Source organism: Harmonia axyridis, chromosome 7, assembly GCF_914767665.1.
Source record: "Harmonia axyridis chromosome 7, icHarAxyr1.1, whole genome shotgun sequence".
Taxonomy (NCBI): Eukaryota; Metazoa; Arthropoda; class Insecta; order Coleoptera; family Coccinellidae; genus Harmonia; species Harmonia axyridis.
Window position 1 is genome coordinate 4,665,496 of NC_059507.1, and position 12,928 is coordinate 4,678,423.

The 12,928-nt window shown below is 34.4% G+C and overlaps 1 protein-coding gene across 1 annotated transcript in view; it reads right to left on the reverse strand.

Annotated features, from left to right (window-relative positions):
- LOC123684413 (tumor necrosis factor receptor superfamily member wengen) overlaps nucleotides 1-12,928 on the reverse strand; it is a 51,850-nt gene that overhangs the window by 2,662 nt on the left and 36,260 nt on the right. The window contains exon 3 of the mRNA XM_045623664.1: nucleotides 7,626-7,790. Within this exon, the coding sequence (XP_045479620.1) occupies nucleotides 7,626-7,790 (165 nt within the window). The remainder of the gene's footprint in view (nucleotides 1-7,625; nucleotides 7,791-12,928) is intronic.

Consider the following 12,928-nt stretch of genomic DNA (forward strand, 5'->3'; position numbering starts at 1 on the left):
TTTATTAATCATCGCTACAGATTGGGTAAATAAGTATCAAAACTTATATTTAATTTATCCATCACAGTTTATCAACTGGATCTTTATGAAAATTCGGATTTTCCTGAGGATTATAGAGAATTGTTCGAATTTTTTTCTCGAAATCGGTAGCAGATACGAAAAAACTACAGGAAACCAAAAAATGTAGAACACTGAACCAAAGTTTCTTTTTAAATTTTCTAAACTACCAGTGGCGCACCAAAAAAAAGTTCTGGAGGAATGAAGCAGGCATTATTCCACCCTGTAGACTTGCTTTCAAAATTAACATATCACACGATGAAATTGGAATATCTGTGCCAAATTCAAATTGAATATTTTGTGAAGGGAACGTGCTATGAGAAAAAAACTTTAAAAAAATCAAACTTCAACACCCTGTATCTCGAAAATAAAGCGGTTGATGTCCCATATTTATAGGACTTTTTTCTTAAAATGATACGAGGAATCTATCATATTCGTTAGTACCTCCAATTCACGAGCACCCTGTATATATAAAGAAATTCTGAATAGAAATCTGTATACGCTCTATTAGTGATGACGTCACACACCGCCATTTTAGTTCTTCTGTCAGTGTTCGGAATCCAAACAAACAAATTGTCATTCAAATTAGTACGTTGTCGTTGAAGAAATTGGCTTATTTTGCTAAATAAGAATATTTAAGGAACGATTTTACTATTAATTGATAGACAGAAGGAACGAGATTAATTTCAGTAAGTTCGAACTTGAAGTTCAACTAATAAACACGGCTTTATACAAAATCTGGGGAATGATACAGGATTCAAACTTACTGGTATAACCTCGTTCCTTCTATCTATCAATTAATACTGAAATCGTTCCTCAAATACTCTTATTTATGAAAATAAGCCAATTCCTTCAAAGACACAGTACTAATTTGAATGACAATTTATTTGTTTGGATTCCGAACACTGACAGGAGAACCAAAAATGGCGGTGTGTGACGTCACACTAATAGAGCGTGTTATGGTGGATTTATGCACCAGTCCTAAGAACTAAGACTAAACCTAAGAACTAAGACCCAAGAATTGAACGCTAACAAATCAATGAGGGCGTTTATGCACGTTTCCTAAGAACTAAGATTTAACACAAGAAGAAGAAGGCCAACTGTTAGCTAAGAACTAAGGGCTCAGGTAAAATATAGAAGTGCACGTGCGCCACATAGAATTTCAATATTAACGAGTACCAGTTTCTATCATTTTATGTTCTTTATTCGTGTTTATCGATGAAAAGTATTAGGTGTATTTGAAAAAATTAAATTTAATTTTTTCACAATAAATATCAACGTCAAACATCAAAGTATAGAACAAGTAGAAAGTAGTTCGAGCACGTGCGCATGCCTTAACTAAGAACTAACAAGAGAGTGCATAAACGCCACTGAATTCTTAGGTTTAGTTCTTAGTTCATAGCTCTTAGTCCTTAGTTCTTAGGTACGGTGCATAAATCCACCATTAGGATGCAATCTGTATCATACATCGAAAATCAGTAAAAATACGGACAAATCCGTATATCTGGCAACAGCGCCTGTACGCAAAAATTGGCAAGTTTTTTCTTCATCTACCCAACGGAATACGTTCAGATACGGTCCTGCAATCGAACACTTCCCGTACACGAAAGGTGGAAACTTCATGTAACGTATACCGACTTCCTGTCTTCGAGAACTCATCCGGATCAGTCGAAGAATCCCCAACCCAAAAATCCCGAGCTGAGGTGTGTTCCTGTCCGTTCTAATTTAGCCCCGGAGATACTATATATCTACAAGTGCGCTCGGTCATTAGCGGGAAGCGGGAAACGTTGAATGGAGCCCTTCATTATACGGGGACATCGAGAGTATTCGGTAGAAAAAGGAATGCTATAATGATTACACGGTATCGCAACGTTGGGACTTGTTAATTTGACAAGTATGATTGAGACGTTATCTTAATTTTAGGCAGCGTTGGAGTGGATTCCGAGACGATTATAGAAGCTCGTTCAATCGTGGAGTTACGTAAGCAGGGATTCACGGTTTGACTTGTTATTCAAGCCACTTGACTCGACTTGAAATCAAATCAAGTTCAAGGAAAGTAGAAGTTTTTCAATGGTCAAATAAAGTATTTATTTAGAGATTCACGGATTGACTAGATATTCAAGCTACTTGACTTGAAATCAAGTCGAGTTCAAGTCAAGTAGTAGCTTTTAAATGTCAAGTCAAGTATTCTTTTAGAGATTTACGGCTTTCCTTGATATTCAAGATTAGGGATTCATCAAAGCCAAGTAGCTTGACATTTTAACCAACTACTTGACTTGGAAATCAAGCTTGTGAACAATTACATACTTGAGCTTGACTTGACTTTTGATATTTATTGCTTGACTTGATATCAAGCTACTTGATGTTACTTGAGCTTGATATGCACACGTCGCACGGCATATATTTCATGCTATCTTGCGCGCTTAGACTAAATAAGGGGATTTCTCGAGCGCCGAGAGACTGAAGCATTCGCCAGTGTGACTTTATCAGTAGTTTTCTCACATTTCTAAGAAATCTATTGGTAGATTTTGGTAGTTTCAGAAATATCTTTTCAAACTTGGCCAAAATGGCCAAGGATTTTTTATCAACGCCAGCATCTTCAGCTCCTGTTGAAAGACAATTTTCCAGAGCTGCTCTTACAGTTACAAAATCCCGATATAGGTTAGGCGACAAATCTATAAGATGCCTCAAGTCCTGGATGGAATATTATGAAATCAAACAAAGCCTGGAGGTTTCTCCAGGTTGATTTTTTTTATCATTTTTTATTTTGTTATGATTTATAGTGATTTAAGTTATTTTCTATTTCAAAAAAATTGATATTTTCGGTTCTTTTATACAATAAATGTAATAAACAAAAGTGTTTTTTGCAAGGTTCTTTCTCATTTCATCATTTTATTATTGATATTAGACTACACAATAACTGCTGAAAATCAAGTAGCTTGATATGATTCAAGTACTTGATAAATAAATACTTGACTTGAGATTGAAAAAATACTACGCATATGGAACCATCTAATGGAGATATTCGTCATCACCGAGTCGAATCATTTAAAATTTGAAACTCCCAGCCATTCTCACAAAATTATAACCCGGCTATTGAAATCTCTTTCTTTCAAATCTTAATCACGTTACTGAATCGTATATATTTCTATGATTGAATGGCATAACCTACAGAACACAAATGACATAAGAAATGTCGAAAAAAAGACAGTGTTGCCATTATAACCATTTATAATTGAATCATTGTAATTTTTGAGAAAACAAATTTCATATGGAACCATCTGATGGAGATATTCCTCATCAGCGAGTCGAATCATTTAAAATTCGAAAATTACAGCCATCTTCATAAAATTATAACCCGGCTATTATTCCAACAAAAAGCGCTCATCTCGAATCCTCAACGTGCTAAAAAAGTAGCTCCTTTCCCGACACGAAACCAGAAGCATATTCTAAAACGAAATCCGAACAATGAAAATCCCTTTCTTTTAAATCTTAATGACGTTGATGCGAGCAGCCGTCTACGAGAGAATAGTATTTCTGGTTTTTTCCTCCCAAGCCGGAATAAGTAAAAAGTACAAAGGTCCTAGCAACTACAAACGAGGGAAAGCTTTCAAGTTAATCACATCTACATCCATTATTATAGGCCGCTTTTCCATAAGTTATATCCGTTTCCGGGGAAAGTTCAAACGCTTCTGACGGGATTGAGTAGGATGAAGGGCCCTATCCTCGGAGGTCATTTTCAATAAATTAAGACACATTCTCACCCCTCCGCTTGCATCTCTTATTGAAATATGCTCCCGGTGTTGCCAGGTCTAAGAAACATTTTCCCCAGAATCTGTGTTTAAAGTTGGCACATTTTGAATAGGAATTGCCATATTTCTTTTTTATCTACCACTGAAATTGGTCCATTTTCGTTACGTAATGAAACTCTTTAAACTACTGAAATTCCATTAAGTAACGCATTTTTTTTGGATGAGAATTCATACACTAAGAGAACCGACACTGAGATCGACACTGCTTCTTCAATAAAGGTTGGAAGTCTTTTTGAATTACTCTTTTCGACCCATAGAGTAATAAACATAGATAGAGGGAGTATACACAATTTTTACATGTCCCAAACATGGTTAGATTACGTTGTCGGATTGTGATATATTTTCAAATCCACAATTTTCCTATTTCATTAAGAATGTATATTATATTGAATGAAATATATTTATTTCAGCGATTCCCGATTAAATATGCAAATATGAATATTTGGAATCCGATATTTTTCCTAATTGTCGAATTTATAACAAGCAGAATATTTATTATTATCTGTATCTACCTGCTGAAATCCAAGGTTTGTCAACTTTTGCTCTCCTAGTGTCATCAGTTGTTTCACGCCGTTTAGCGCGCTTGAAGTTTGTTTTCTGAATTTCTGATATATTTAGGTATTTCTTTCAATATATTTTGAGTTAATATGAAACGTTGATTCACAATGGGACATAAGAAGTGCGTTCTTTGTGGAGAAACTCGCGAATTGAGTGAAATATTGTATCCCTGATATGTTTTCATTTCCGCGAGCTTCGTGTCAAATTTGATATATCATGTTGGGGACAAAATTTGCTTACTGAAAAGGACATATGCTCCCTCTATCTATGTTTATTACTCTGAGTTTCGACGAAACACATCAAATACCAGTCGAAAATTCCACTTAAAAGGCATTGTTTACAAACCAACTTGATAGACGCAAGTGGTTGTTTTAATAAACATATTTCTATGATTTCAAGGCAACCTTAGAGTAATAAAAATATTACTTTATGAGTTTAACAAAATTTAATCACAACGTTGTGCTCATTTTTTGTTCGTTATAGGCAATCGTAGGTAAAATGTTGTAGTATACATGTATGATAGATAATGTATCATTACTATAAATAACTAATGTTACTATATTCTTTGTGTGCTCTTTTATGATGAATAACTATTATGTTCACATAGAAAAGAAAATAAGACACCCAGTTGCTGGAACGTTCTCTCGAACGTTCTTTAAAATTTAATACCGTCATTAAAAATTTTAATCCTGCAATAGAAGGAACTTATTGGCTATCTGCACCTTTATTGGAGGATTAAAACTTTAATGCGGCATTAAATTTTAATGATCGTTCCTGCAACTGCTTTTTGTCCAGTTCCCAAACGACATTGAATTTCCCCAGTTCTGAGGAAAAATCCGTAGACCTGGCAACAATTATCCTCCTTAGGAAATTGGGTTTCGCTTAAAAATGGATTATGGATTCTTGGGGTTGGTACCTGAATCAGCGTCGGAAATGAATAAGAAATATCTTCACTCCGTGAATCATCAGGTGATAAATCTCAATGAAAATCGAGCGTTCAAGCTTTCGCCTTAGGGACTATTTTTATATTCCGTTATCCCACAAATTCCACGTTTTCACCGAGAAAATAATTTAAAAATTGTTGAGCGTCCATTTTTCGTTATATTTTGAGCAGGGAATTCAAATTTGTCTACAATACATAATTTTCTTGTGGCAAGAAGCAGCAGCATTTATTTTTGAAAACATTGTGAATTTCAATAAATACCGGGTGTCCCAAGTTATCGTATACTGGCAATATCTAGATTATTCGACAAGATATTTGAAAAATTTGCTTTGGATAACAATAAAGTACCTTTCCATAATGTATATAAAAGGTGACATTTGACAGCCCTGTGGTAGTGGTAGTTACCCCCTCACTTTGTATTTTCAAATGGCACCCCCTGTATATTGTCAGTGAAAATTGCGTGTCATTTAATTTGGAATACAACGATAGCACATATTCGGTATTTTTTATCAATAGGATTTCCTTATTTAAGCAGGATTTGATTCACGAACTAGGAATATGCAATATACAGCAACCAATTATTTTTACAAAACTCAAAAAAAATAGTTTCACATCTGAAAAAAGCTCTACATCTAGGAAGTTTTAATTTTTTTTCTCGGAACATTCAAAGGATTGTTTGAAAATTATGAAACAAAATTCGTGAAATCAAGTAATGTAATACAAGGATTATTCTTGATAAAAGAAGTTGAAAGCCGGTTAGTACCTATATTCCTTTATTTCATTTTCAAACGTTGCAAAAACGTTACTGGCAGAATCCATTACAATTAAGGAGAAGTGGAAGAAACTGGAAATATAAGAAAGTTCACTCATTACAACAACTCTACAGAATATGGATCCAGTTTCAATGGAGATTGCGATAACTTAACAAACATTTGAGAAGCGGTAGACCGTTGTCTTAATGTATGAAATATCTCAGATACAATGAATAAAATACCAATTGGTTAAAACCATAATACGTGTTCTATAGAATTTAATACAATAGAGACATTGAATAATACCTCAGAATTTTTCAATGTGGTTTGATACATACAATGGGGAAAATTTTCTCATAAAAAAAAATGCGCTGAAATACGGTAAACTTAATTGGCACAAGTATATCTCAAATATACAGAGTGTTTCTCAATGATTTGCCAATATTTGAGGGGGCGATATTTCATGAAAAAAATTACATGAATATACGAATTCGAATTGTCAATTATAGGGTGTTTTTTTCGAGGTATATAACTTTAAGTTGGCATTACTGTTCAAGATGGCGACCGAGTATGAATAGATTCACGCTTGAACAACGCTTGCAAATAGTGCAATTTCATTTCGAAAATAATGGTTCTGTGCGGAATACGTATCGCGCACTACGTCCATTAGCGATGAAGCGCACTTCTGGTTGAATGGCTACGTCAACAAACAAAAGTGCCGTATTTGGAGTGAAGATAATCCTCAAGTGTATGTCGAAACACCGTTACATCCAGAAAAACTGACTGTTTGGTGCGCTTTATGAGCTGGTGGAATCATTGGTCCGTACTTCTTCAAAAACGATAATGGCCAGAACGTTACAGTCAATGGTGATCGGTATAGAGCCATGATTACTAACTTTTGCATTCCTGAATTGAACAACCATGATGTCCAGGAGGTGTGGTTCCAACAAGACGGCGCAATATCTCACTCAGCTCGTGCCACAATCGATTTATTGAAAGACACGTTTGGTGACCGCCTAATTTCACGTTTTGGACCTGTGAATTGGACTCCAAGATCTTGTGATTTAACACCGCTACACTACTTTCTGTGGGGCTATGTAAAGTCATTGGTCTATGCGGATAAGCCACCAACCCTTGACCATTTGGAAGTCAACATTCGCCGTGTTATTGCCGATATACGGCCACAAATGTTGGAAAAAGTCATCGAAAAATGGACGTCCAGATTGGACTACATCATATGCCAGAAATCATATTTAAAATGTAATGCCACAAGATTATCTTGCGGATAAATCAAATTCATGTCAATCGAATAATCCATCGTTGTTTTATTGCAATTTAAAGTTCTATAGCTCTAAAAAAAACACCCTTTATTTCGATTGTTTCATTTCTAACCAATTCCTACGTCTCATCTTTGACCATCGCACAATGAGGGTTTAGGTGCTGAATTTTTATCTTCGTCTTACATTTAGAACTACACATGCAAGTCGTATATTTGAGACTTACCGTTAAGCAGTTGTTCCAGATATACACATCTGTTGAGGTAGTTTCCATCTGAACTGATCTTCGACTTTGTCGATTGAGACAGATGGTCCTCACCCATTTCGACGTCACTGTTTTTTGCTTGGGCTCCTGCTGCTGCCATCAAGCTGGCTGATAATTCTTCAACGTCTGAAAAGAAATGGGGAATATTAGAGACGAAATTGGAGAGAGAAGGGAAATTGCAGAAAGACTTTTCGAACAAGAAAAAATTCATAATTGGTACTCTAATGACTAAAAAAGCTGGTCATTTGACATTTTCAGGGTATAGTTTTGGATCTCGAATGCCATGGTTAAGTTTGTTCTGGCAATTTCAAAACTACTTATTCGATTGAAATGAAATTTTGTATTTATTTGTAAAATAACACTTCGAAGGTTCATGCAGAACCTTATTAATATCGAGTAAGCAGAACCAAAGAAAATTCAAAAAGAATATGGAATAAATAATACCCATAGAGTAATAAACATAGATAGAGGGAGTAGACGCAATTTTTACATGTCCCCAACATGGTTAGATTACGTTGTCGGATTGTGATATATTTTCAAATCCACAATTTTACTATATCGTTATGAATGTATATTATATTGAATGAAATATATTGATTTGAGAAATTCCCGATTAAATATGCAAATTTGAATATTTGGAATCAGATATCTTTCCTAATTGTCGAATTTATAATAAGCAGAATATTTATTATTTTTTGTATCTACCTGCTGAAATCCAAGGTTTGGCAACTTTTGCTCTCCTAGTGTCATCGGTTGTTTCACGTCGTTTGATATATTTAGGTATTTATTTCAATATATTTTGGGTTAATATGAAACTTTGATTCACTATAGGTCATAAGAAGCGGATTCTTCTTGGAAAAACTCGCGAATTGAGTGAAATATCGTATCACTGATATGTTTTCATTTCCGCGCGCTTCATGTCAAATTTGATAGTTCGTGTAGGGGACAAAATTTGCTTACTGAAAATGACATATGCTCCCTCTATCTATGTTTATTACTCTGATGGTCTTAATTACGTTATCATAATCATAAAAAATTCTTGTAGAATACAGTAAAAAATACCAATATTTTCGACTAGGTTGAAATTTTCAAATGCCAAAAGTTTCTGACGTCAACTCAGTGGCTTTCTCCATTTTTTTTTTATGGGTGGAAGTTATTTTTTCTCCCTCAAACCAACTGAATAATGGAAATAATTGTCTCCGGTTTCATCACACACAGTTCAATTAGTATGCCAGTATAGAATTAGAAAAGGGAACGAGCTTGGAGACCAGAAATCTCATCGGGAACAGTTACAAGTCTGTTAATTAAGGTGGAAAACTTAATGGATATTTAGAGGACCCAGTCGCTCAGCATACGAAAAAAAAAAACGTAGGAATGGTAGATAAACTATAAATCTCTGCCAAAGACGTTTACAGATGAAGAAAAACGGGTCATTAGGTAGGATCATTTTTCATACAGATGAGGAAGTTTCTTCCACAGATTCTCGCGAAAAGAGCGAAATTTTTTTCTGTGCGTTCAGTGCGATTTTATGGTGATATTGATATCAGCTGAAGAGCAGAATAAATCGAATAAAATGGATATCATTTCGTATATGATCCTAAAACCTAAGTTAGGTAACCAAAAAGTGCGTATTTTTTGAGCGCTCGTTCTCTGAATGATATCGAATGCCGCGCTAGAGTTAGGACAAAATTTGATAGATTATTATGAACTTTTTGGTCTAATTAGAAAGAGAGAACATAAACAAATTCGGCTATAGAGTGATAAACATAGATAGAGAAAGTATACGCAATTTTTGCATGTCCCCAACATGGTTAGATTACGTTGTCGGATTGTGATATATTTTTGAATCCACAATTTTACTATATCGTTATGAATGTATATTATATTGAATGAAATATATTTATTTGAGAAATTCCTGATTAAATATGCAAATTTGAATATTTGAAATCCGATATTTTTCCTAATTGTCGAATTTATAATAAGCAGAATCTTTATTATTCTCTGTATCTATACCTGTTGAAATCCAAGGTTTGGCAACTTTTGCTCTCCTAGTGTCATCGTTTTTTTCACGTCGCTTGGCGCTCTTGAAGTTTGTTTTCTGAATTTCTGATATATTTAGGTATTTATTTCGATATATTTTGAGTTAATATGAAACGCTGATTCACTATGGGACCTAAGAAGTGCATTCTTTGTGGAGAAACTCGCGAATTGAGAATTCTCTATTTCAATATCAGTTAAAGTTTGCGATTATGAATTCTAGAATATTTCAAAACCTTGCACAGTTCTCTCAAAGCTATGTTATACGTGGATTTTACATTGCTGTGTTATTCTAGAATTACTTGGTGGCATTTCTCGGAAATGAGAAGTCAACTTTGGAAAACCTCACGCGAAACAATATTTGTTAAACTAGAATTTTGCGAAAACAAACTTTCCAGAATAACCATTGAATTATTGATGAGGACAGTTTTCAGAAGTCGGTGGAAAACATCTTATAGTTGTGACAGCAAGTGGATATTTTTTTATGAATTCGATCATTACTTGATAGAAATTCATTTTGAAAAAAGAAAAATGAGGAAAACACTCAAGTGAAGTTTGGAACGATTGCTCAAAAACTTTGTCAAGTCAATGCTTTCTTTTTTTTTTAGATTTTCTGGCTTTGACAATGCAATCAACATTAAATTTTGCACGAAGCTCGAAAATGTTATTTTATACAGGGTGATTCTGAATTGAAGGTACAAAGAAATTTTACAGATTCCTTGAATAATTTTGAGGAGAAAAGGGCTATAAACATGGACCCGCAAACGCTTTGTTTTCGAGATACAGGGTGATTCTTCTAGTCCTTTTTTTGTGAAGTACCAAAACTTATAATTAATTTGTTCATCACTGCTTACTAACTGGATCTTTATAATAATTTGGATTTTTCTGAAGATTTCTAGAGAATTGTTTGAAATTTGTTTCTCGAAATCGTTGGCAGATACTAAGAAACTAAAAAAAAACTAAAAAGTGTAATACTGGACTAGTGTTTCTTTTTACATTTTTCTAAACTACCATTGATCCACCAAAAAAAAACCTCTGGAAGAAAAAAAGAGGAAACTGTTCCAGAAAAAATATCACCCTGTAGATTTACATTCAAAATTAGCTTATCACATAATGAAAACTTAGAATTGGTATATCTATTGCAAATTTAAGTAGGATATCTTGTGAAGAGAAAGTGCTATGAGAAAAAATCAAACTTCAACACCCTGTATCTCGAAAACAAAGCGTTTACGAGCACATGTTTATAGGATTTTTTTTAAATTTATTCAAAACCGACAATCAAGAATTTGGAAACATCAAAACGTATAATGCTAAGATGGCAATAAACAAACTACGATCAAAAGTTTCGCAGTTGAAAGATCGGTGTCAAGTTACCGGAAAGTCACTTGGAAACAGATACCTATTTTTTAATGATGAGATATTTCATAAGATAGAAGGAATTAATGACCATAATAACCATTGTGTAGAATTACAGTGTTTTTTCATTATTCAGAGATAAACAGGAAATAATTAATCATAGTATGAAATTTGTAGTATTTTGACCTTAAAACTTGGATGATTTTTTGCGACTACCTGAATTTCATTCACCTCGAAGTTTCTGAGAGAGAGAATTGTGGCAGTACCACGTCATTCTATGTTCACATGGGGGTCACAGACCGCAAAAAATTTTCAATTCATATTTGTTTCGAGAAGACTGACTTGATGCAAAAATCTACATGCATAATTTCGTGAAAAAAGAAAATAAATACGAATTGGAATTAGCTTGCGCCAGTTTTTTTTTCAACTATGCACTTAAAACGTGAATTATGAAAATTTCAGAGTTGAAAGAAAAATTTTCAACGAAAAAATTTGGTAATGATGGACTAAATCGAAAACTTTCTGTACCAAAGGAAAGCAATATTACTCCAAACTTAATTTCTGGCTGGCAAAATGTTTCACCTACTCTTGGTAATTTTCAATCATTAACTGGGAAATTTATTCAAGAAGCTGGGTGTTATTTTGACACTGAGTTGGTTTGTACATTGAGGCTGGTTTCAATGTTGCATGCTAAATTGGTGAGTTAATTACGCGTAGGAATAACATAAATCTGAATTAAAATTACGACTACAAGTGTGCGCATCATCGTAAAGTGCCTTCATACACCTTCGTTTTATGAATAAGACGATTATTTGACTCAAAATTTCTCTTTTACCGACACTTTTTTCGCATTTTCATTTCGAATTAAAAATCTTCATACTTTTCATTAATTTCACTATAATTTGTATTGCATGAAAGGTATGAATTAGAAACGGTGATTTTTCGTTTGAAAATTATTAAGAGAATATACAGGGTGATTCACCGGGATGGCCTAGTAGACAATTATGGAAAACTAATCATAATTTTGTGCTGAAAATTTGCATATTGGGGTTTGAGAAGATGCGTCTTTGTTCCTAAAATGTTTTTAGACCTCTACAACTTATAACGGGTGTTTTTTTTCGAGGTATATAACTTTAAGTTGGCATTACTGTTCAAGATGGCGACCGATTTAACAGCTGTCAAGTGATTTATTCTCAGTTTGGTGTGGCAATTCATCATGAATAGACTCACGTCTGAACAACGCTTGCAAATAGTGCAATTTTATTTTGTTTAGCGATGAAGCGCACTTATGGTTGAATGGTTAAGTCAACAAACAAAACTGCCGCATTTGGAGTGAAGCTAATCCTCAAGTGTATGTCGAAACACCGTTACATCCAGAAAAACTGACCGTTTGGTGCGCTTTATGGGCTGGTGGAATCATTGGTCCGTACTTCTTCAAAAACGATGATGGCCAGAACATTACAGTCAATGGTGATCGGTATAGAGCCATGATTACTAACTTTTTCATTCCTGAATTGAACAACAATGATGTCCAGGAGCTGTGGTGACCGCCTAATTTCACGTTTTCGACCTGTGAATTGGCCTCCAAGATCTTGTGATTTAACACCGCTAGACTACTTTCTGTGGGGCTATGTAAAGTCATTGGTCTATGCGGATAAGCCACAAACCCTTGACCATTTGGAAGACAACATTCGCCGTGTTATTGCCGATATACGGCCACAAATGTTGGAAAAAGTAATCGAAAATTGGACGTCCAGATTGGACTACATCCGAGCCAGCCGTGGCGGTCATATGCCAGAAATCATATTTAAAATGTAATGCCACAAGATTATCTTGCGGATAAATAAAATTCATGTCAATCGAATAATCCA